Source organism: Condylura cristata, unplaced genomic scaffold, assembly GCF_000260355.1.
Source record: "Condylura cristata isolate star-nosed mole 26May11 unplaced genomic scaffold, ConCri1.0 scaffold00002, whole genome shotgun sequence".
In the NCBI taxonomy this organism is placed as follows: Eukaryota; Metazoa; Chordata; class Mammalia; order Eulipotyphla; family Talpidae; genus Condylura; species Condylura cristata.
This window is the reverse complement of record NW_004567103.1, coordinates 80,067,007-80,090,420: the sequence shown is the minus strand read 5'-3', so window position 1 is coordinate 80,090,420 and position 23,414 is coordinate 80,067,007. Positions and strand designations below refer to the sequence as shown.

Genomic DNA, 23,414 nt, shown 5'->3' with positions numbered 1-23,414 from the left:
TTTAAGTATTTCTATGAAAAACAAAAACAAAAAACAACTGCTTACTGGCTCTCTCCCCCACCCTCTTCCCCACCCACCCTTCTGCCCGAGCTTCTGATTTGGGATGGGGAAATCTTAGATTCTGCATTTCGGACAAGTTCCTAAGTGACACACATACTCAAAGTATGGTCCGGAGACCATACTTTGAGTAGCACTCCCCTAAACATAGCTCACCCATTCATAGGGAGCGCAGAACTTGCCTGTGAGTCTACTTCTTGTCTCTGAGGGACTCACAGTTTCTCCTACATCTGAGCTCTTCTAGAACCTGTTGGCCCTTGATGAAATGCCCTCTGATATGTGTATAAAGGGTGTCAGTTTTGTTGTCAAAACTGCTCTCTTTGGGGAAGGCGATTGGAATTGTGTAACTTCTCTCCAAGCTTCACTGGACTCTGAGTGACTGTGTTTGAATTAATCGGTGGAGAGACTTGTAATTACTTTACTATAAATCAAGGCAGCATCCTGACTGGATCAGGGAAAGGGAAAAATGACTGAAAGCAGGGTCTAGAAGTGCAAGCTATAAAATGACTTTGGGAAGCAAATGAATGTTGTGTTTTCCACGTAGTTAAGCCTGAGCAACCTGGGTTTCCTTGGTATCACAAACTTAGAACCTGAGAGAACCCCCCCACACACACACATACTATTTATTTACTATTATTTATTTACTTATGTATTTTTATTATTTATTTTATTAAATATTTAGTTATTATTTAGAGAAATGATTTTCTGCTAAGAAAATGATTTTGTTAGGAAGCACACGCCTTCCTATTAGCGTTCAACTGGTTTTCTAACAAAAATCTTGGGATGTTCTTGCCCCAAGAGGAAAGGCCTATTTTTGACAATAGAGACAGAATGCTATCAAGCTGGCTGAGACGTATGTTTTCTAGGGTGTCATACTCCACAGAGTAGACTCAGTTACCCACCATTGTCACCTGGTTACTCACTGGCAAGTCCAAATTGAGGGACAGGTCTCCTGACTCCAATTTAATGGTGAAATTCCCAGTAGCTTAGGAAACTTCCAGAAATGCCACCCTGACACACAGGCTAAATACAGTCTGGAAAATTTAGGCTTAATTTCATAACTGACAAGATGAATTGTGTGGCAAGAAATTAGATGGTGTATAAGGAAAACAAAATTTTGATGTGTGTAGATTTCTGTAAGTGACTCTAAGAAACATAAAGGAAAATGAGGAAAAGTTTTTTAAGTGACAATTGAGTAATATGATTTAGTAGACTTTAATAATTCTTGGGAAATGGAATTAAGTGAGCAATTATATTCACCACAAAAGGCTTAATTGCTATTATGGATTATTTGCTGCTTCTCCTTAAAATAAGATGTCTTACAATAGAGAAAAGAAAATAGATTTCATGTTATTTGCACATTGACTTTGCTACAAAAGGAAAATGAAAGGACATAGAAATTTCCAGTTCTTGTTATATTTTAGAAATGAAGGCTCTTGAGATGCAGAATTCCTGTTCAGATTTCTGTTTTAGAGTTTAAATGTTTGAGCATTTCTTAGCACTATTTCAAAATGTAGAAGTGGTAGAAAGAAAAATGTCATGCTTACATATTGAAGTGAATCTCCTCTATTCCAAACTATTTTTCAAAATGACAGTTTTTCAAATGACACTCCCTGTGGCACAGGGGTTAAAGCACAGCACTAAGAAGCTGGCCACAGCTGCTTCAGCACGAGTTTGATTCCCTTCCAGGGTGCTTACCCACATAGCATAGCAGACGTCTCCTGTCTGGCCCGCTGTTCCCCTCAACAATATACTTCATAGATCTATCTGCCTGTTCTGCTCCCCACTCTGTCTCTGGTGAATCCACTCACTGCCCCTGCACCTCTGGCCTGTACTCTGGTAAAAAATGACTAAAGGATTTATAGCTAAAATGACATTTGTTGTGGGTTTTTGCATAATCAAATGATCTTACAATTGTCTGAAGAACTAAGTGTAGAAGGTTTAAACTCTGTTTTAGAGAAGGGAGGAAAGTTCTGCTGAGGGATAATGGCCTGTCACTGAAAGAACTATGTTGCTTATGTCCCCAGAAGAATGGAAGGAGTTTCCTCTTTGTTGCCTTTAATCTGAGATGGTGCTTTCTCTCTCTCTTTTTTTTTTATATTCATTTATTTATGAATACATACCTTGGGTACAGGCCAGAGGTGCAGGGGCAGTGAGAGGATTCACCAGGGACAGAGCGGGGAGCAGAACAGGCCAATTGACCAAATTCACTGCTGAGGGGAGCAGTGGGAAGACAGGAGAGACAGACCAAGTGGGTCACTCCCCTGGCCAGATTGAATTCATGCTGAAGCATCTGTGGCTAGCTTCATAGTGTTGCACTTTGACCCATTGTGCCACTAGGGAGGGCCTGGTGACTCTCTTTTAAGAAACTAATTCAAGAGGACACATTCCTGGGCTCCCTGGTGGCCTAGGGGTTAAGTCTTTGTGCTATCAGCACTGTGGTCTGAGTGACACCCTGGTCAGGGAGCTATCCCACATGGTGTAGCAGACCGCCAACCGTTCTACTCCCCACTCTATCTCTGATGAATCCTCTCATCCCCTGCACTTCAGGCCTGCACCCCAGATCTTCTAAGCAAAAACAGATATATAAATCTTTAAAAAAAAAAAAAAAAAAGGACATGTTCTACTGGAATGGAGTGGACCATGGTGACTATTCACTCACACACCTGGTGACTCAACCAGGATCTACTCATTTACCCTGGGGTAGGAGGTGAGGGCAATTCTCTTTTCTGTTGACTCTTATACTCTGTTCTCCTATACAACAAAATCTAGAAAAGCACAATTTTGGAAACAGACCTTGGATTCATCATATATTAACTGGGAAACTGAGGAAAGTTCAGACTTCTCAGTGGCATGAGTCTTTGCATCCTTGGCTGGCAGGTAGGATGAGGAAACTCAGATGTGTGGATTTATGATGAGGAGAATAAAATCCCAAACACAGTGTCGGAGCAGAGGCATGGCAAATAGCAGTCACCAGCCTTCTTGTGAGTTGATAATGAATGCAGCATTCAAGCATTATGACTACTCTGTCTTCATCCAATATGGCTACATATTCTCTTGAAAGATTAATGATTTTATTTACAGAATGGGAAATACATCAGTTTGAAAATCTGGCTTGATATAATCAAAACTGGACAAACCCCATAGTACTCTAGCTTGGGGAATACCAACATCCTGGCATTGAAAAGTATGCATTATTTCCATGAGGAGAAAACTTGGCTACCAGGCATCCTTCGTTCTCCCACTTCAGAAATCTTATCTCTGCAGAACTCACTAACCCATGACTTCAGGATGATAGATCAATTTGGTCATAATTAGCCAGATAATGGTCTTATGGGAATTCCCTTGTGTGATATCCATGTGACCTGCCATTTACTTGATCAAGGACGCATTTGGATTTGTGCAGGAAACTTGTGTATTTTATATTTGCCCCAAATTGAAAATGTTGTTCACCCTGTTTACTGAGCAGTCAACATGAATAAACAACCCTTAGAATTTGCTGGCTAGGTATTCACCACTAGACCTGACACAGGGAGATGCCCGTAAGGATGTTCAACAAATATACAGGGTTCAATGACAGAGTTAAAATATCTCCCAGATGTGGGCCAGAAGTGCCTGTGCTAAACTGAGGTGGGGTCTTGGGTAAATGATGAAGAGCCACAGGCCTGAGACCTCTGCATCTGCTGAGAGGAGAAGAAGCTGCTGCAGCTTCTGTTCTGATCCTTTCTGCCCTACATGGGAGGAGAAGGTGCCGCTCACTAGGGAACCATGACGGAGGCGAGGACACGTCCAGGCCTCCCGAGGAAGAAGACTCCTTGACCAAGTGTCACCGGTCAGGTCTTAAGCTTTGGGTTGGTCGGACCTGGATTCAGGCCCTGACTATATCACTGACTGCCTAACTTTGGACAAGTTAGTGTGAAATAGTGCTAAGAAGAGTAACTTTTAGACTATAACTCCAAAAGAGTGGTCACCAAGAGGGAATGAGGTAGGTCAATCACAGGGTGAAAGACAGACTTAGGCTTAATGTAGTGTGTACAGACATGGATTTAGAATGATGCACAGCTGGAAGCAAATGTGATAATGCAATATTACTTCGATAATAAAACAGATAAAAACTACTCATCCCCTTGGGTAGTCGTGGCCACTTGGGGGCTGCTCTGACTGTGTAAAACCCTCCAGGATGTAGAGTGACAGGCAAGATCCCTTATCCTCAGAGAATGGAGACATGGGCTGGAGTACTGGGAAGTAGACACAGTCCCCCTGTGGGGAAAATCATGTTTCGCCTCCAAAACTCTAGTCAAGAACCAGAGTTCTTGACTAATGGGCCCTGGAGGGGGTTGGATGCCTACTGGTTTATACCTGAGAAAGGAAAGCCCTCATTAACCAGGAAACCAAGGAGGAAACTTAGGGGCAAGAAAGCCTCAGGGCCCAAAGATATTTTAAGATTTGCAAGATGGAAGTGTAAGCTCAGAAAAAGGCAGCTGATGTGTCAGCTTTACCGCCACACCCAGGCGAAGCCTTTCTGGTGAGATGGTGGCATCTGCATGGCAGCTGGAAGCAGAGCTGTTGTCTGCACTGACGCTCAAGCCATGAAACAGAAACCAGCTCTGAGGATGAATGAACTGGAAGGACAAGCAGCTGCTTGTGCAGTCCACCCCAACAGCTTTCAGGAAAACTCCTAAGGTGGGTGCCTGAAAGTCCAAGACCAACCAAGAAGTGGCTTTCCAAACTTCTAGCCAGTTCCTTATTCTCTGTCTCATGCCAGCCTTAGACTCCAGGGACACCAACTTACAGCGCCTCCCTCCCTTCTCCAGGACTTCTCTACTCAAGACTTGCCCCCCCACCCCACCCCCCATGTGACCCTCTTCATGCATCCTTCAAGCCTCCCCTCAAGCTCTTATGTCACCCCTGCACTGCTCTGCCTTTCACAACCCCCAAGAGACTGGAGCCACTGTGACCTTGATGCATTTCACAGAACTAAGTCACATTTGTTTAAAGTATCAGTCAATCAGCATTGCATTTGATCAATGAAATTGGAAAGGTCCTAGCCCTGGATTGGGGCTGTATCTGGCATGGAGTGGGTATCTGGCATGAACTTCTGCTCTGGCAGAAAAGGGAGCTGCAGCAGGTTGTTCATGTACATACTCCCTAGGTGGACAGCTGCCCCTTTGTACCACCCTGCTCTGCCCCAGCAGCTCCTGGCCTGCACTGGCTATTCTCCATGCAAACGCCCATGCAGGAGTGTGCCTCACACTGTGTGGCATCAATCCATCTGTCTGTGTGTGTCCTGTATGTCTGAGAATACGAAAAGCTGTCATACATCATGAGGGTCCAGTACCTAACAAGGTAGTTCAGATTTTCTAGGTCCTTGTAGGAGCCCAAACTTATCGACCAGACAAATGGGTGGTGTATAAAAAGTAACAAAATCGGTGGTTTATAAAGTAGCCCACATCACTATGATAGATTAAAACTTAGACTAAGTTGATATGATGTTTACAAACTAATCTCCGTGCTCCCCATCAGGTGGGTCACTCCTCCCACTGAGAGTTCCTTGGGAAAACAACCCTCCTAAATCAGGGAACCTCAGGAGCTGAACACAGGAGACTTTGACCTTCTCTCTCTCCACCCCCAACACCAGACGGCCCACTCACCCATACCCTCTGTTACCTGTGTCCCCTTTGCTTCCTTTCATGCCTGCTGGTCCTGGGCTCCCGGGCATCCCTGGTGGTCCTGGACAACAGATGTCACATTGTGTGTAAGGCTGGGCTGTATAGAGCTTCAGACACCACGCCCCAGGCCACTATGGACCGAGGCCCTCACCTGTCAGTCCAGTGGAACCAGAACTGCCAGGATCACCCTTGGCACCTGGGGGTCCTGCTGCTCCTGGAGGTCCTAAAAGACCTCTGGGTCCAGGCTGACCTGAAAGTTAAGTCATAACTGAAGGCTGGTGTGGTTGGCAGCAGGCCTTGCTGCTCACCCCCCTCGACATGCCTCTATTTCAGACGGAAAACCTAGATCACCTAAAGCCTTTTATGTTCCCTGGACACTTAATAAAAAGCTGTCTTTGGAAGTCATGAATAGACCTCTAAGCAGGAGGAAAATTACAGGCTCAACAATGTTTGTGTTTTTTTTCTTTTTACATTCCCTGCTGCCATTTTGGACTTGTGGACTATCTAGGAACTCTGGTTGTGAGTGTCTGGGTCCACACTTCTGTGTAGCAGAGTGGGACAAAACTCTAAAGAGGAGCATCAATGAATCATGCTGCTGTTACTCTTGGAAGGGGCCAGGCTTTAAGAAATCCTGGGTGCTCTAGGTTTGATGTTGTCCAGGGATAGTCTAGCTGGAATGGTACCCAGATTCCCAGAGCTCTTACCTTGATCTCCTTTGAGCCCAGGAATTCCAGTCACACCTAAAATGAAGAAGGGCTTTTAGGGATTGTTTTCCCCCTCTAGTTCAGCCTGGCAGGGAAAAAAAAGGTGGGGAGATACCTAGAGACCAATGGACTTGATCATGCAGACTCTTACCTGGAGGCCCTGGCTTTCCTGAATCACCTTTACTTCCTTGGGCTCCAGGAGGTCCCATGACACCTGTGTCTCCTTTTACACCCATGTCCCCTTTGCTTCCTGAAAAAGACAAGACATCAAAGTTTGACATGGGAGGAAGGCAAACCAGGTCACCCACTCTCACACTTCCTGTCCCACCCCCAAACCAACCTCACTCTTCCTGATCTCCTTGATGTGAGGTACAATTGCTACCTTCAAAGTTCCTAGAGAGATGAAACAGCAACTCATACAAAAAGGATCAAGTGACCTAGTCTGGCTGATGGGCAGTGGAAGGTACAGAGTGGGCTTTCAGGACCTTGGTCAGCGCCCTGGCAGGGCAGGGACCCCGATCTAGAGCCTACCTGGTTCCTTTTAGTGTCTAGCTTTGGGGATTTATTTATCAAGTTTTCTGAACTGAAATCTGAGTATTCCGGAAAGTAGAACTCCAATGCTGAGGATAGAAACTTGAGGCAAAAACATTGTGGTAGCTTAGACGGCTGTCAGCAGTTCAGCGGCAGGCTTTCCTGTTACACGAGTTTTCGAATTTTCCACTTGTCATCTGCATTCTAGTCTCAGTCCAGCCTGTCCTCTCCTCGGTCCTCCACTGCTGTCACTTCCTCCTCCCTTCCTGCCACTGCTTGGTGCATATGAACTGAGGAAGCCTGCTCACAGGGCAGGGCTGCTGAGCCCTTTCTATACTTCCAGTTCATCACAGCTGGAGAGACAAAGAAGGGTGCTAGCTAGTGAGTTAGAAAAACAAACAAAATGATCAAAAGCGGAAGGAATCAAGCAACAGTCTGCAAGTCTTTCTCAGTCTAAGCTTTGAGACATGTTAAGGGTAGGCTAGAATTGATTCCTGCAGATGGTTTGTATACTTGAGGAATGATTGTTCTTTGATGGAAGACAAAATGACATGAAGAACTTGTTTACAGCTAAGGGTTCTTGCAGTAGCCTCAGCTGCAGCACAGAATGGCCATTCAGTGCTCATGTTGACAGAGGCCAAATGGCCCCTGTGAGAAGGGACTAGGAATTATTTCACTGGAGGAACTTGTTGGTGTTTCATTCCACTGAGTGGCCATGGCCATCATTAATGCCCTCTGGGATGAGTCTTTTACCCTCACTGCCAGCCACTTTCCCTTCCTTCCCTAGGCCACCTCATGCCCTGCCCTTCAGGGAACTTCAGGGAGGAGGATCCTCCCCCTCTATTAAGGGGAAGAGTTTCCTAAAGGAACTCTGCAGAGTTTTGTGGACTCTGCCCCCTACTCCAGCTTTCTGGATCCACCGCCTACTCCAGTGATTAGAAAACTACAAGTCCCAGCAGTACCAGGGAGAGAACTGCAAGGACCCAGGGGTTGAGCTAGCAGGAATTCTGGGACACTGAGGGATAAATAGGGCGCCATTTGCTATAGTGCTCGCTCGCTCAGGAAATGGCTCTCCAGACCGCGTGATTTGGGGCTTTCAGTTAGTTTGTTACCAGAGCTCCAAGTCAGCTGAGCAGGTAAGATATTCCAGTTTTTGTTTCCTTTTCTTTTCCCCTTTTGTAAATAAACCCATTTTGACTCTTTTGTGTCAGTTGTGCTGTACAACTGAATTTTAAGCACCTGGGTGAGGCCCCACGGACAGACGGCCCAGTGCACGCTGGGATGCCCTGTAACACCTCCTCTGAGTTCCTAGCCCTGCCTGTGTCCCCACCTGACTCAAACTGTGTGTAGCTTGAAATTGTCACCTCTTTTACATAATCCTTACCTCTCCTGGATAGAGGGCACTATGCTTCCAGGATTCACATAGGGAGAGCACAGAATAGACATGGCTGCAAAGTTGGGTCCAGTTTCTTAACCTCTCAGCCAGGACCAACACCCCGACTGGGCCCTTACCTGGAAGGCCCACATCTCCTTTGTCTCCCTTGACACCAGTGTCTCCTTTCGGGCCAGTGAGACCCCCATCGCCTTTGCTGCCCTTTGCTCCTTGGGGTCCTGGGGATCCTGTGAAGGGAATGGAGATGGTAGTCTCATTGTACTTATGGAAGTGGTCTCTTGGGAGTGGGGCAGGAGAGCTCCGATGAGAAAGGAAAGTGGCCCCCAGAGGAAGTCTGGAGGATATGCTAGCTCATTTCTTGGGTGGTTTCGATGAGGTACAAGGACTGTGGTTGTGTTTTAACCCTCTGGGGCTTGGAGATGTGGAGAGGAGGATTGGGGGCTGACTCAGTGCCAAGGCATCACTGAGCCCACAGGGGATGCGCAGATTACCAGTGGCTCCTTGCTTTCCTGGAGTGCCTTTGGAGCCTTGGGGACCTGAGAAGAAGGAGAGAAGAGCTCATTCATTCATTATGCTCTGTACCCTGGATCAACCAACACCCTAGAGCCCGGCTTTGGACAAAGCAACAAGAACAAGGAGGTGTCGCCCTCCCCCATCACTACCACAAACACATGTGCACACTCATGCACCCAGTCCCTGGTGACTCCAGGCACTTTGCTTCATTCCCAAGGGCAGCGTCCTGCCTGGGAAGCTGAGAATGCATCCTGTGTGGTGGTGGAAGAAAGACTTGAGAGTAAGGTTTGAATTGCAGCTCTGCTACTCAGCACACTGGTGAGCTTTGGAAGAACCACTGAAGTATTCCACACTTCAGTTTTCTCATCAGCAAAATGGGGCTGGTAATGGCCACCTGATTGTGCTTCAGCACCCAGGACAAAAAGGAAACGAGAAACAACAGTCCCTCCTGTGAGGCACAGAAGCATAGGGGAGACTGTGGAGAGACACTGGTGGTGAAAGAGGTCCCAGAGTGGGAGGAAGTCAGGGAGGGTTCCTCAGAGAGGACAGTAAAAGTGTGAGGCTATTGAGGGAGGGACAGTGAGGAGGGGGGAGAAAAAGGTGGATGTGGGCAGAGAGGCCAGAACTGTCTGTTAGGCGATTGCTTGGCTGTGGAGGTTTCTTGAGCCCGGGCTCCTGTGGTTATCACTTGCATCAAGGTGGCAGCTTGGCGAGGTGGCTGGGAGGTGGGGGTGGGGTCGGGGTCTTATGAGTGAAAGGATTGGAGGCTTTGCCACTGAGACTCATAACTGCATCTGACCTCAGTTAGTCACAGCTATGAGCAGCAATTTCTGAATTACATGATTTTCCCTGGGGTTGGGATTAGGGGGTGCAAGGGTTCTCTGGACTCCCAGTGGAACCACTGAGGTCTATTTTGTGTGTGGACCTCTGGAGGGTGGGTCAGAGAAAGGATGGCCTGGGTTAAGTGACCTTGCACAGCCCAGCTGAGGCCTCTGTCAGAGCAGAGTGAACGCCTCTCATGTCCCACTCCTTCCCAAAGGGCAGGCTGGTGCTTTCAGGCAGGCCTGTCTGGCTCTACCCAGTGAGTTCCCCTGGCCAGGGTCACTCCCTTTCTCTTGAGGAAAAAGGGTAGCTGGGGAGGGAAAGCCAACACCCCTGAGAGACCCCTCCCTGATCTGAGCCCTGTGGGCTGAGTATGGCTGAGAGTTTCCCAGGGCGTATGCATGCATGTGTGGGTGCATATGTGCAGGTATGAGGACATGTGCACATGTATGTGTGCATGCCAGGGCTGTGGGTGCCCCCTGCACCATAAACTCTGCTCCCATTATCCACCCATCATCCCCTAGCCCCTTTCTGGAGACTTAGAACTGTGACCCTTGGGATCCCTTCTATTAAATTCCTTCCACACATTAGTTCCCTGAAAAAGACTTACCCCCCTAACAAGTGTCCCTTCTGCCACTGGCAGTGTTTTCTTCCTGCCTCTTAGAGTCTCTTCCTGCTTAGAGTCTGTGGGTTGTTTCCCGTTCCCTCCCCTGTAAGTCCCCTCATTCTGCTCTTTTCTCTAGCAAGGTTTTATTGTCTTTGCATCTGTACAGCTCAGCAACCTCAATCTTTCCCAGGATCTGGAAACTGGAGCATCTAGGTGGAAAGTGGAGGGGACTGGAAGGTCAAAGACTCTCCAGTTTGGGTCCCCACCTCCTCCCGTGGAGAAGCTGAGCTCCCCACATTCTCTGAGCCAGCCTCTCCTGGAAGCTTTAAGCTGCAGCCTAAAGGCAGACATAATCATGGGTTTTTAATCAGTTTCTCCAATCTTTCAGTGACCCTCTGAAGCACTCTCATCCCCATCTTTCTAGACAAGGAAACTACATCTCCATGAGCTCAGGGGACTCCCCCAGTAACAGTCCACATGGGGCAGATGCTCATCCTCTTTGGTCCCTAGATCAGAAAGCTTGACTCTCCCCACTGAGGATGGCAGGTTTGCTCTCTTGAGCATGAGGGGATTGGTGCATCTACACACCTCCAGCCCCAACTGGGTACGTACCCCCCTCAACATGTGAGCTAATTCCCAGCATCTCCAACCTATCTAATGTCTCTAGCTGGCTGACCCCCAAACACACAAAGCCCCTGGGGCATTAGGTCTCTGAGAATGCCTGCTGTGGTGCGTACACACATCTCCTACTCACCTGCCTCGCCCTTGACTCCTTGTGGGCCTTGGGGTCCCGGAGGGCCTGCAAGGGAAACAGAACTCAGAACACAGCCTGGACAAAGAGGAGGAAAAGGATTGTGTGGCCGGTAGAGAGAGACCTGTAACGGAGGCTCTGTTGCATCCCATGGCTCCCTCAGCCCCTTCTTAGCTGGTGACTGGGGGTTGCCAGGCATGCCCTGGGAGCCCTATTGACCTGAAAATCTGAGGAAGAGGAGCAGAGACACCAGAGAACCAACCAACTAGGTGAAATGACTCTACCACACACAGTCATTCAATAAGCAGTCACTGAGCACACTGTTGTGGGGGGAAGAAAACTTCCCCACACAGGAAAGAAAACTGCAGAAGGAAGGAAGGAAGGAAGGGGAAAAAAGAAGACAGCTCCTCTGTGCTGTGCAGGTAAAACACAACCATCTTCTCATCTGAGGCTAAGTTGGACAGACCGAGTGCCACCCCTTAACTGGGTGACCTTGAACAAGTCAATTCATTTTAAGTCTCTGCTGCCTCAGCAGGAAAATGGGGTTGTGAGTCGGTTTTGCTGCTGTTCCAGAGGCTGCCAGCTTGGCAGGCTGCAGTTGAATGGCGCCTCAGTGTGGCATCCGGCACAAGGTTTCCACCCTCCAAGGGCTGCTTTGCAGACTCACAATGACCCGGGCAGGTGAGAGAAGGTTCCTTCACCTGTCCTAGTCAGTTTGGGCTGCTTATTAAAATGCCTCAGACAGGTAGCCAATGAAAAACAGACAGAGCTGGGCATCCAGGGTCAGGGTGTCTATGTGATGGGTGGACACCTCTTTTGGAGGTGTAGACTGCAAAGTTCCTGCTATGTCCCCCCACCTATAGTTCCAAAGGTGTGAAGGAGCTCTGCGTAGCCCCTTTTATGGGGACTCTAACTCCAATCATGAGGCTTCCTTCCCTTGTAGCTGATTCGCCTCCCTAAAGCCTCACTTCCTCATACTATCTCACCTCAGTCTTTTCATGTGAATTTGGGGTAAAAGTGCCATGTTGCCACTGGGAAGACTGGTTTTCTAAGAGGTGCTGGCTCTGCCTGAGGTCATACATTTGTAAGGAGGTGGCAGATTCCAGGTCCTCACGGCAGAGCCTGCACCTGTGTGTGCTATGGTCACTGCAGCAATGGAGCTGCTGATTTCAGAGTAGAACTCAGGCCCAATTTGTGGGAGCCCTAAGACGACCTCATTTCATAGAGACAAGTTTGGAGCCTGGAAGGGTAGAATTGGCCATCACTTCAGCACAAGACTCCTCTCAGACATGTCTCAGAGAGGCACTCTTGAGGATCAGTTCAGAGTTGACAGCTAACTCCCACTGAAAACTGTGTGACCTGGACAAAGGTCTTCACTTGGTCATATTCCAGCCTTCCCATCTGGGATGGAAATAGCAGCACCCACCTCAGCAGGCCTAACTAGGGTCCTCGGACAGGGAGAAAAGCCACTGAAAGGGATGCTTGCTACACCTATTAGCTAAAGGGAAGAGGAGAGAACCCTGGAGACCTGTACCCCGCAGGGAATGCAGCAGAGCTGTGCCCCCTCCTGGTGGAGTCAGACCACAGGATCCTGCCCCTGTAGCTCCCAGGCCTCCGCCAGAAGGCGGCTCTGGTACACAGGAACCCAAATCCTCTCCAGGCTGGCACCAGCCCTGCTGGCAACGCTGGAGCAGATTTCTCAACCACTGGGTTGAGAAGAGGTTAAACTTGGATTCTGCCAGTTGACGTGATGGAAATTGTTAGAACTGCATTTCCTTGGTGGGAGGAGCATTTCTTAGCCCTGGGCAGTCCGGGCATTCTATCTTTTCATCTCCAGCAATACCAGGCAGGGCAAGTGATAACAGTAACCAAAACACTATTGGATACTTATTCTGAGGACACAGGCTGAACACTTTACTGTCATCATTGTCTTCTCACACCGCCCCCTCCGTCTTACTTGGAGGAAATAGCTCAGCATTGTGAAATGACTTGCTCATGGTCACCAGCTCATGCAAAGCAGGGTCCAGATCTTTCCCCATCTGTGTTGTCCTAGTCCACACTCCCTGACCAGGGGTGAGGCTGCCCGAAGTCCCCCCTAGTCCATGGGGTGATCTGGGCCACACTGGAAAAATGATGACACTAAAGAGTTCTGTCCCAAGAACATTATGTGCATAGGCTTTCATGGTAAAATCTCAGCCATTTAGCAGGGACATGAGTGAAGTGTGTGTGTGTGTGTGTGTGTGTGTGGAGGTGGAATGAGACAGCAAGTGTGCCACAGCCTGTCTCCTTAGAACATCTTGTTACATAAGACATTATTTACACATCACCCCCATGGGACTCTTAAAGCCACCCTTTAAGAGGGAGGTGAGTAAAAGGATTTTCATTATTTCCTACACGAGCGAGTAGCCGAGATGTCAGTAAGTGAATTGAAAGGCCCAGAATCATGCAGCTGTTGGGCTGCAATCCTGGGATAGAAGCTTGTCAAGCTGATCTCACAGGAGATGCTCCCTCCCCAGTGGTTACGATTCTTTAAGATATATAGCTGGGTCCACCCAGGTAGGGTGCTGAGAATAACTTGTCTGGTAGTAGGTGCCTGAAAACTGTGCATAGGGGACAAAAGAGGAGACCTATGCTACAGTGGGGTGCTTGGGGGGATGGCCCCCAAGGGGGGTGCACCCAGGATATCCTGGAAAATGACTCTTGGATGGATGGAGTGGAATGGGGCCATTTCCCATTTCGCGCCGGGAGTAGGATCAAGTCTCAGAAGCTGGAAGTCCAGCATGGCCAGGGGACATAGAAGAGCCCCAAGTTTGTGGGGAGGCTTTGGGGACAAGTGAATGTAAGCTGGAGTCAAGTGATGAGATACAGATAGGCCCAGGCCAAAGAGTCCTTGGAGAAAGGATGTGAGGAGAGGGCAAGAATGGGTCAGAGTGAAAATGAACCTACCTGGAGCTCCTTGTTCACCTTTGAGCCGGAACAGCTCTGTAAGGGAAGGTTCAGATTGAAATATGAAGTTTCCCAGAGCTTCCAACTCATTGATGGAAGTTTCAGTCCTCTCAGATGAGGAACAGAGGATTTAGGCAGCTGGGGAGGTAATGTTGGAGGGAGGGTGGAGGTGGACTATAGGGGCCAAACACTTGGATGTCTTCCAGATAATAGTCTTTGGGAAGAGCCAGACTTTTACTTGTGTCTAGTATTCTACACCTGAGAGCTGTAGATCCCTGGGAGCTGTTTACTGGCTCTGGTTAACCTTCATTTTCTCTGCTTTCAGCTGTTTCATTCAAGCCACTGGGTTTTTCCAGCAGATCCAGCTGTCTTCTCCCCTCCATGGTCCCCACATTATCTAGACTGGTTTAGTGCTTGCCACCCAGACCTATAAACCTGGCAGCACCAGAGGGGTCCTGGGAATTTCCCCAGGCTCTGCATGTTATCCACCCACTTCAATATTCTGGATAAGTCTGAGGGTTTTGTGACTCAGACCTGGTCTTGGACTGCTTGCTCTAGTCTCTGGTTCTTGCAGGTCACCTTCTGCTTGGACAAGGACACTGGTTCCTACATGCCTGATGCCACCGCCTCCCACAGCCCTGTCTGGAGTCACCCATGCAGGCTGTGCTTCAAGCCCATCCTATATGGCTCTTACTCTATGTCTTGGCCCTCAGGATCCCATATCAGACCAGGGTTCTGGAAGACTCCCCACCCCCTACTTTGCCAAGGAAGGGGATTCAGGGCTAGAAACCCCCTTGTCTATGAAAAGTAGCTTCTCCATCCCCCTTCTTCCCTGAAGAGTTTCAGTCCAGTGGGGAGGAAGCCAAACCTGGGCTCTGAGTGAAGTTGTCCACCTGTTGCATCAGGTACTCCTGCCTGAAGCGAAACTGGGTGAGCTGGGCCTGTAGGGCTTGCAGGCTCGGTGCACTGCCAGACAGATGTGGGACATGTGCTGACCGAAAAAAGGAGAAGGACGGGCTGTCCTGGGTGGCCACCGTTTCATTGGTAAAGTAATTCTCCAGGATCAAGAGCCGCTCCTGCAAATACAGAACTGGACACCCATCCCCACACCGCAGGGCTCTTTTAGGGACCTTATTGAAGTCCATGGCATTGAAGCACAGCCCTCACATCCTTGTGCTATATTTGCATAACTGTAGGTAATGAAAGTGTGGACACACATTTCACATGCTGTGAGGACCTAGCATAGCAACACCACTTTTTCTACTCTTGGTAAGTGTGTTCTCCCCACTCTGGCATCATAGTACATTCCTGCATGGCCTAAAAATGTGCCACTATACCCAAGGCCAAACTTCACCCTTTGTGCTATTGAGACATCATGCAAGCTCTGGCATGAGTGCATAACAGCTAACAGGCTGATGTGGTCATGTGTGACTTTAGTGTGCATGCCACATGTGTTCATGACAACTGGGCCCATGGCAAATGCTCTTGATTGATTTCATTGTGTGCTGGTGGAATTGCTTTATGACCTTAACATTTACATTATAATCTCTGTGGAAGTAAAAAAAGAAATCATGATAAATGAACTCTGGTTAATAAAGGGCCTTCCCACTAGAGACTGGGAATCCCTGTGTGCTTTCGGCAAAGGCAGGTGCACATGTGACTTCACACACACACACACACACACACACACACACATGCCCCTCTGTGTCTCCTTAACCCTGAACCACATCTCTGATGTTACCCAGGGACCTACAGCGCTCTCCCAGCAGGGAGCAGCAGCCGCCCCAGGCTCTCCCCTCAACCTGGGTCCTGTATCCAATGGAGCCAGGTTCACTCACACCCAGAGGGGCCTGGCTGGACCAGGACTGCTTTACCTTGCACCACCAGCAGCCCAGTGCCCACGGAGAGTAGAATCAGGTAGGTAGATACTATTGCCATGAAGCAGTTTACCCCATTTCTCTTCTTGGGTTTTGGATCTGTAATACAACACAGGCCAAAGTGACTATAGAAAAGGGTGGAGAGCAGGGGGCCCCAACCTGTGCCTAAATCCCCTATATTGTGAGTAGAGAGCTCCTCATGAAGTCCAGTGGGAAAGACACTAAAGACTTGCATTATCCCCAAGTCATTCCCTTGATTGTCCTACTTACCACAGGCAAATCCCTGTGCTAGCAGAGTAAGGTGCTTAAGCCAAGTGTTATATTAGCCTTGTTCACTGATAAAGCGTGGTGCCTAACCTTAGGGGCCTCTCAATAGATTCTTATTGAATGAATTAGTGTCTTTAAGTTTCAAAACTTCAAGAGGAAGGCAGTTGTTCCTGTTTTATAAATGAGCAAGGTATGGAAACGTTGAGAAAGCTTTTAGGTTAGCAGAAGCAGATCTGGAATTGACATGGGTCTTTTAGTACATTTTCTTTAGATTTTTTTTAAATTATTAAAGTAACATGCCATGTCTCCTCCCACGGCATCTAAGTGAGAAATCCTTAGAGCTTGGCACGGTCAAGGTACCGGGCACACAGGAGGAATATGTGGCCCTCCAGGAATAGAAGAATGGCTGATTCTCGAATGGTCACTGTAACTTTTGATTTGTTTCCTGATTCTGTTGACACACAATGTACTGAACCAAAGAAATGTTATGGACATTGTGCTTCGTTCTAATGATACTCTTGAAAGGAATGTAATTTTCTCTGTTCTCGATACTGATTTAATTCTGAGAAACTGCTACAATCTTTAATTCTATTAAACTATTAACTCCTGTACACCAGGTGACTTGTGAAAAGAATGGAGAGAGCAATTAAAATGATTAGCAAGGCATAAGTGATAGATATGGCATTTGTTTAGCACCACTGAACCTTGAATACACAATGGTTTCTCAGGGCCCCAGGTTGGTCTCGGGCAGGTGACATCATCTCAGAAACAATAAAAAAAAATGTATTATCTGTCACGCTTCTATTGAAAGAATCATTGTACTCCTATATTTGCTTGCCAAGAAAAATTGTATAAATGCTCTGCACTTTTAAAAATTAAATACATTCAGATATGCACTCCTACAAGTTGTGCCTGTCTGTCACTCAGCCTTATCCTTGTCTACCCTGCACCAGATTTGTAATCCCTGAAACTTGTCTCCTGCTCCTGCTGCACTGGTCCATGGCAGTAACGCATGCTTAAGTATAATCTATCAAACAATATAAAGAGCATCACAGGGTTAACAATGTTCCCTCCACCGCTCCCCCACCCTGAGGTTCTAACCCTTGAATTGTGACCTTCTTCCCATCCATCTTGTTCCTGGAAATGTACAAACATATTTATTGTTAGATAAACCCATTTCTTCCTTTTAATCTTACAAAATAATATCACATGACATTTAACACAGTACATTGCCTTTTGTAATGAATGCCCTTTCATGGACCTTTCTCTCGTTTTCTTTGTAGAGAGAGACTTAATTGTTCTTTTAATAGCTGATATTCTTTAAAAATAAAAGCCACAATTTGTGCAAAGATTTCCCTATTGATGAACTGTTTCCATTTCAGGGCATTACAAAAAGATGCTGCAATGGACATTTTCCCTGGGCCTGACCCCCACACCATCTGTCTTTCTGTGTAGGGTCATCCGAGGCCGTGTCTCACCACTCACATTGATTGAGAACCTACTCTGCTCCAGGCCCTGACTGACAGAATCTCTAATCCTTGCATCGATCCTGCAAGGTGGGTGTGATCACTCCCTTCCACCGATGAAAGGCCTGGAATTCAGAGAAGTTAAGGTGACACAGTAAGCATGTGGCCCTGCGTTGTCTAACCCTAAGACTTGTGCTAGCCTCACTAAGCTACTCTGACTGCTGTTCCTGGGAATATGCCGTCGAAATGCTCCTCAAGAGGAGATATGAAAGGGAAAAGAGAGCAAGTGAACAGCCTAGGGGACTGGCTGAGAGTGTGAGCACCATTTTTGCTTTGTGAAAGGAGTGGCTTTTCAATTGACACATACTAGATTTGTATGAAACTTAGGTCTTTCCCCATCACCTGTAGGGCTTATGTTATCTCACCGCTTTGTCATTCAGCCATGCAAGGAGTGGGAATCCTTGCATGAACACAGCCTAACATAAGGTAGGCTAGAGGTGATTCTGGCAGCACCACGAGGGGTGAGTTTCTTGGTTCGATGGTCTTTTAGTTGCTTATTTTTTAAAGATTTGTTTAAAAAAAAGATTTATTTTAAAAATAAATTGATTTATTTTAAAGATTTATTTATTTATGCATATAAGAACTGTGTACAGGCCAGAGGTGTGGGGTGAGAGAACAGGCAGATCTACTGAAATCCACTGCTGAGGGGAGCAGTGGGTGATCCAGGAGAGGTCTGCTGAGCCATGGATTGAACTTGTGCTACAGTGGCTACAGATAGTTTCAAAATGCTGTGCTTTAACCTGTTGAGTTAACACCTGAGTGGTGTTTTTGTTAGTGGAAAGTGTGTACGTTCAGTCTGATTGAGAGTATCTGTCCCTCCTACCTTGTACTGCACCTCCACCCCCCAAATCCATTCCCACAGTTGCCTGAGTGAGCTCTCTCACACACCCTGGTCAAGTTCCTCCCCTGCCTTCAGCCCTTCAGTTGCTGCCCTCAGGACAACTTCCCTGGACTGTCAGCCATCTCTGCCAGGACTACATCTCCATATCACATCTCGCCAGGGAAGCTGACCCGTGGTCAGGCCAGACCATCCAGGGTCAGAGCTTTCTGACTTCAAACAATGCCTCTTCTTAGAAGACCCAACTCTTTCTTCTCCCATCTGCATCACTAATTCTTACTCACCTTTTTGGAGCATGGTGGAGCTTTTTTCACTCCAAGACACATCCTCTGAATTCCCTGCTTCTGCTTCCCCACATCACTCTGCTTTGCACTGATTATCTGAAACTAAGTCCAGTTATGTCTCAGTCAACCCCACCTGGCTTGGATCTTCTTGGGCTGTATCCCAGCACTGACATGGCATCTGGGACACAGTATGTATGGGGAAGATGAACAATGCATATATGAATGAGTGACTGCAGATGTTTAGGTGATGAACATGTGGGGAGTTGAACACAGCTAGTTCAGAATTGTTCAAAAGAAATGAGAACGCAGTTTAGGCCTCAGGTACCCATATGACCATCTTGGTGGGGATGGGTAACATACAAGAGGAGCCTCACATTTAACACAAGTTGGGTACAATCTCAGAGAGAGGGATCAAAATGGCAAAACTTAACATGTAATGAAAATAAAAATATATATATACTGTGCTTAAGAGGGATAGTTATAGGGGGCAGAGGTAGGGAAGAGGGTCATCAGCATGTATAGAATATTCCATGCAGCAGCAGCAGAAAATACATTTTTCATAAACACATGAAATATTTCCCAAGAGAGATAGCCTCTGCACCACAGAGTAAACCTCAACATAATGTCAAAGAAATGAAGTCACACAGAATGTGTTCTCTCACATTAATTTAATTAAAACAGAAATTAATAGCATTAAGACAATAGGAAAATCTCCAAACATTTATCCATTAAAAAAAAAATAAACCAGGCCCTCCCTGGTGGCGCAGGGGGTTAAAGCACGGCACTGAGAAGCTAACGCCTCTTCCGCATGAGTTCAATCCCCGCCTGGGAGGTGATCCACATGGCCCAGCGGACCTCTCCTGACTCGCCCACTGCTCCCCTCAGCAGTGTACTCATCAGTTGACCTATTCTGCGCCCCACTCTGTCTCTGGTGAATATTCTTACCGCCCCTGCACCTCTGGCCTGTACCCCAGTTCTGTATGCATAAATAAATAAATCTTTAATAAATAAAATAAACCTAAATAATTGAGGAAAAGTCTAAAAAAAACTTTAAATAGAATAGGATCAAAGTTAAAAGATAATATATCAGGCCCTCCCTGGGGCACAGCAGGTTAAAGCGCTGCACTAAGAAGCTAAAGCTACTTCTGCATGAGTTCGATTCCCGCCTGCCCCAGAGGCAGACCTCTCCTGACCCGCCCGCTGCTCCCCTCAGCAGTGTACTTCATCGATCTGCCTGTTCTGTTCTCTGTCTCTGGTGAAGCCTCTCGCCACCCTGAGCCTCTGGCCTGTACCACAGTTCTGTATGTACAAATAAATAAATCTTAAAAAAAATAAACTGAGCAAACAGAGAAAGGAAATAATGAGGATCACAACAGAAATCAATGAGATTTAAAATGGGAGTACACAAGAGAAATTCAATATAATAAAATGCTGACTTTTAAAAAATAAATTTGTTAAGACTTTAGCAAGACTGCAGAGAAAAAGGGAAGAATACACAAATCACCAATATCAAGACTGAAGCATTTTAAAAAGAAAATAGGAGATACTATTGCTAACATTGTGATCATGGGTTACAAAAAATGGGCCAATTCCTCAAAACTCACAAACTACCAAACTCAACCAAGATAAAAGAGATAACATGAATATTTATAACCATTAAATAAACTAATTTATAATTAAAAGACTCCTGAAAAGGAAATACCCAGGTCTAGATGATTTTATGGGAGTATCCTAACAAACTTTTTGGCCGTCAATAAATATTTATTAAATTCACCTGGATCATATTCAAATCCCTTTGTCAACTTGTGGTTTGAACATAATTATATTTTCTATAATGAGAAAGGGAGGAGGGGAAGAAAAATATTGCAACCTAAAGAAGATTAGTATCTCATCAAATAAGGAAGCCTCAAAGAAATATTTATTATATGAAGTCACAAAATATTCTTTAAAAACCTCATCTGTACTACTCTAGAAAATTCATTTTTTCCAAATCAATAGTAAATGTTCTTCTAGTCTGTTTAATTTAAGCAGTTAAGCTTATGGTAGCTCAGATGTTACTTAAATTTAGTAAAAATTCTTACTTCATAACAGATTAAAGAGATTATCCACCAGATAGTTCTCACTTGTTTGCTGTTGAAAATTTTAAAGGTTTTTGTCCCATACATCTTTAAAAAAATCAGCACTGAGACCCTCCCTGGTGACCCACTGCAAGCCGGTCACAGCAACCTCGCTGCAAGTTCAGTCCGCGCCCTGGAGCTGACCCACATGGTGTGGCAGACCTCTCCTGACCCGCCCGCTGCTCCCCTCAGCAGTGTACTTCGTCCATCTGCCTGTTCTGTTCTCCACTCTGTCTCTGGTGAAGCCTTTCACCGACCCTGAGCCTCTGGCCTGTACCCCAGTTCTGTATGCACAAATAAATAAATCTTTAAAAAAATATATATCAGCACTGAGTTTACAACTGCTTGTAGTAAAAGAGTAAACTAGGGAACATTTCTTAACACATTTTATAAGGGCAGGATTTCCTTAATGTGAAAATCAGACAAGTACAGTCCAAAGAAAAGCAAATTAAAGATGACTAACTTTCGTGAAATTGGACATGAAAATTCTCAAAAAAAATACTAATAAGCCATAGCAAACAATGCATAAAAATAATTTATAGACTGTGATTTGCAGGTGTGTAAGTCTGGTTCAATATCTGAAAATCATCCAAGATAACCCACTGAATCAAATGGCTAAGGAAAAAAAAAATCATGTAATCATATCATTTATGCAAAAACCACACTTGGTGAAACCCAACTCATAAGAAAACTCTCATAACTATAATTCATAATTTTAATTCTCATAATAACTAACAAGTTTATAACTAAATTCTCAGCAAATTAAAAGTAGAGGGGTACTTCCCCAACTTAAAAAAAAAAGAGCATCTACAAAATATGTAAAGTTATCATCAAACTTACAGTGAGACAGACTAATTCCTTGTAAGACTGGAAACAAGACAAGTTAGTACTCACTCTTTTATTCAATTACATTTCTATATACCACTGACAAACAAATGAAAATATTAATGAAAAATACAATTTATAATCACTCCCCAAAATGAAATGTTTAACTATAAATTTAATAAAATGTTTTTAGGATATATTTGTTGAAAAGGACACAATCTTGATTCTAAAAATATCCAGGACTTAAATGACTATATCAGCATACCATTATCATCTACTCATGGATTATAAAACTGAGAGTAGTAAATACATCATGTCTCAAATAAGTTACATTAAATTTACATAGAAAGGCATAAATCCTAAAATAAATAAAATAACAATATTGCAAAAGAACAATAATATGTGAGGAGTAACTCCACTTGATGTTAAGACATAATAAACCTGTTGTAATCAAGGCAGCGTGTATTGATGGAGGGACAAACGTAATATAAATATAAAACAATTGAACAGAATAAAGAACAGAACTAAACCCACACAAATTAACCCAACTGATTTTATTTTGTTAATTAATTGATAGATCTATTTACACCGTTGTTCATTTGAAAACAACGTTTACTTTTCTCTTCCCCAATTCACCTGCATCATCACTACAGTCCCCCACATCCCTCCCTCCCTCCTTCTGATCCCTCTCCCTCCCTCTCCTCTGTCAGATATCTCTGGTTTATAATGGTCTGATTTTAGGTGAACACACCAAAGTAATTAATGGGCAATTTTGAACTTTTTAGCAAATGATGTTGGAGCAATTTGATATCAAAACAAGCAAAATGAACAAGGATTAACCTAAACTTCATATTTCTTTTTCACAAAATCATCTCAAATGAACCAAATGGACTTAATTATAAAATATAAAATGATTAAAACTTACAGGGTTAAACATGAGAAAATCTTTGGGACCTATGGCTAGGTGGAGTTCCTAGACTTGATACCATCAGACTTGATAGAACTCATAAAAGAAAAAAATTAATAAGTTGGGCTTCAATGAAATGAAATACTTTTGCTTTGCAAAAGACTTGGTGAGCGGATGAAAAGACAAATTAAAATTGAAAGGAAATATTTGTAAACCTTACACCCAGCAAAGGACTTCTACTTCAATATATAAAGGACTGTCAAAACTAGAGTAAGAAGTAAAGGATCCAATTAAAATACTGACAAAGGACATAAAGACATCATTAAAATATCTTCATCATTAGTAACTACAAAATGAAAATTAAAATTACAGTGGGCTATCACTACACATATCTATCAAATGGTTAAAATAAAAACAGTAAAATACTAATCATTGGCCATACGCAGAGGAACTAGACCAGTAACCCACTGGTGGTGGGAGTGTAAAATAGCACTTGCACCCAGGAGGAGACCAGCTGCTTCCTGTGAAACCAAACACACTTAGAATCTTGCAATTGCACTTGGGGCATTTACCCCAGAGACATGAAAACCTAGGCTTGAATACAATCCTTTACATCAACGCAGATGTATATTTTTGGGGTTTTTTTTTTTATTACAAAGTTTATTTTTACATCATTTTGCACATTTTTTTTTCCATCTCGATTGTAATCCCCGCGGGTTTCCCATCACCAAATCACCCCTGTGCCACCACCATAGTCCCGTGCATTTCCCCCCTCCCCCC

At 45.3% G+C, this 23,414-nt stretch overlaps 1 protein-coding gene across 1 annotated transcript in view; it reads right to left on the bottom strand.

Moving 5' to 3' along the window:
• Positions 1-23,414, bottom strand: part of MARCO (macrophage receptor with collagenous structure) — a 33,865-nt gene that overhangs the window by 6,942 nt on the left and 3,509 nt on the right. The window contains 13 exon segments of the mRNA XM_012725681.1: positions 5,725-5,787; positions 5,878-5,976; positions 6,431-6,466; positions 6,582-6,680; positions 8,474-8,581; positions 8,846-8,890; positions 11,051-11,095; positions 11,172-11,266; positions 11,524-11,539; positions 12,567-12,575; positions 13,994-14,029; positions 14,862-15,083; positions 15,868-15,969. Of these exon segments, the coding sequence (XP_012581135.1) occupies positions 5,725-5,787; positions 5,878-5,976; positions 6,431-6,466; positions 6,582-6,680; positions 8,474-8,581; positions 8,846-8,890; positions 11,051-11,095; positions 11,172-11,266; positions 11,524-11,539; positions 12,567-12,575; positions 13,994-14,029; positions 14,862-15,083; positions 15,868-15,969 (975 nt within the window).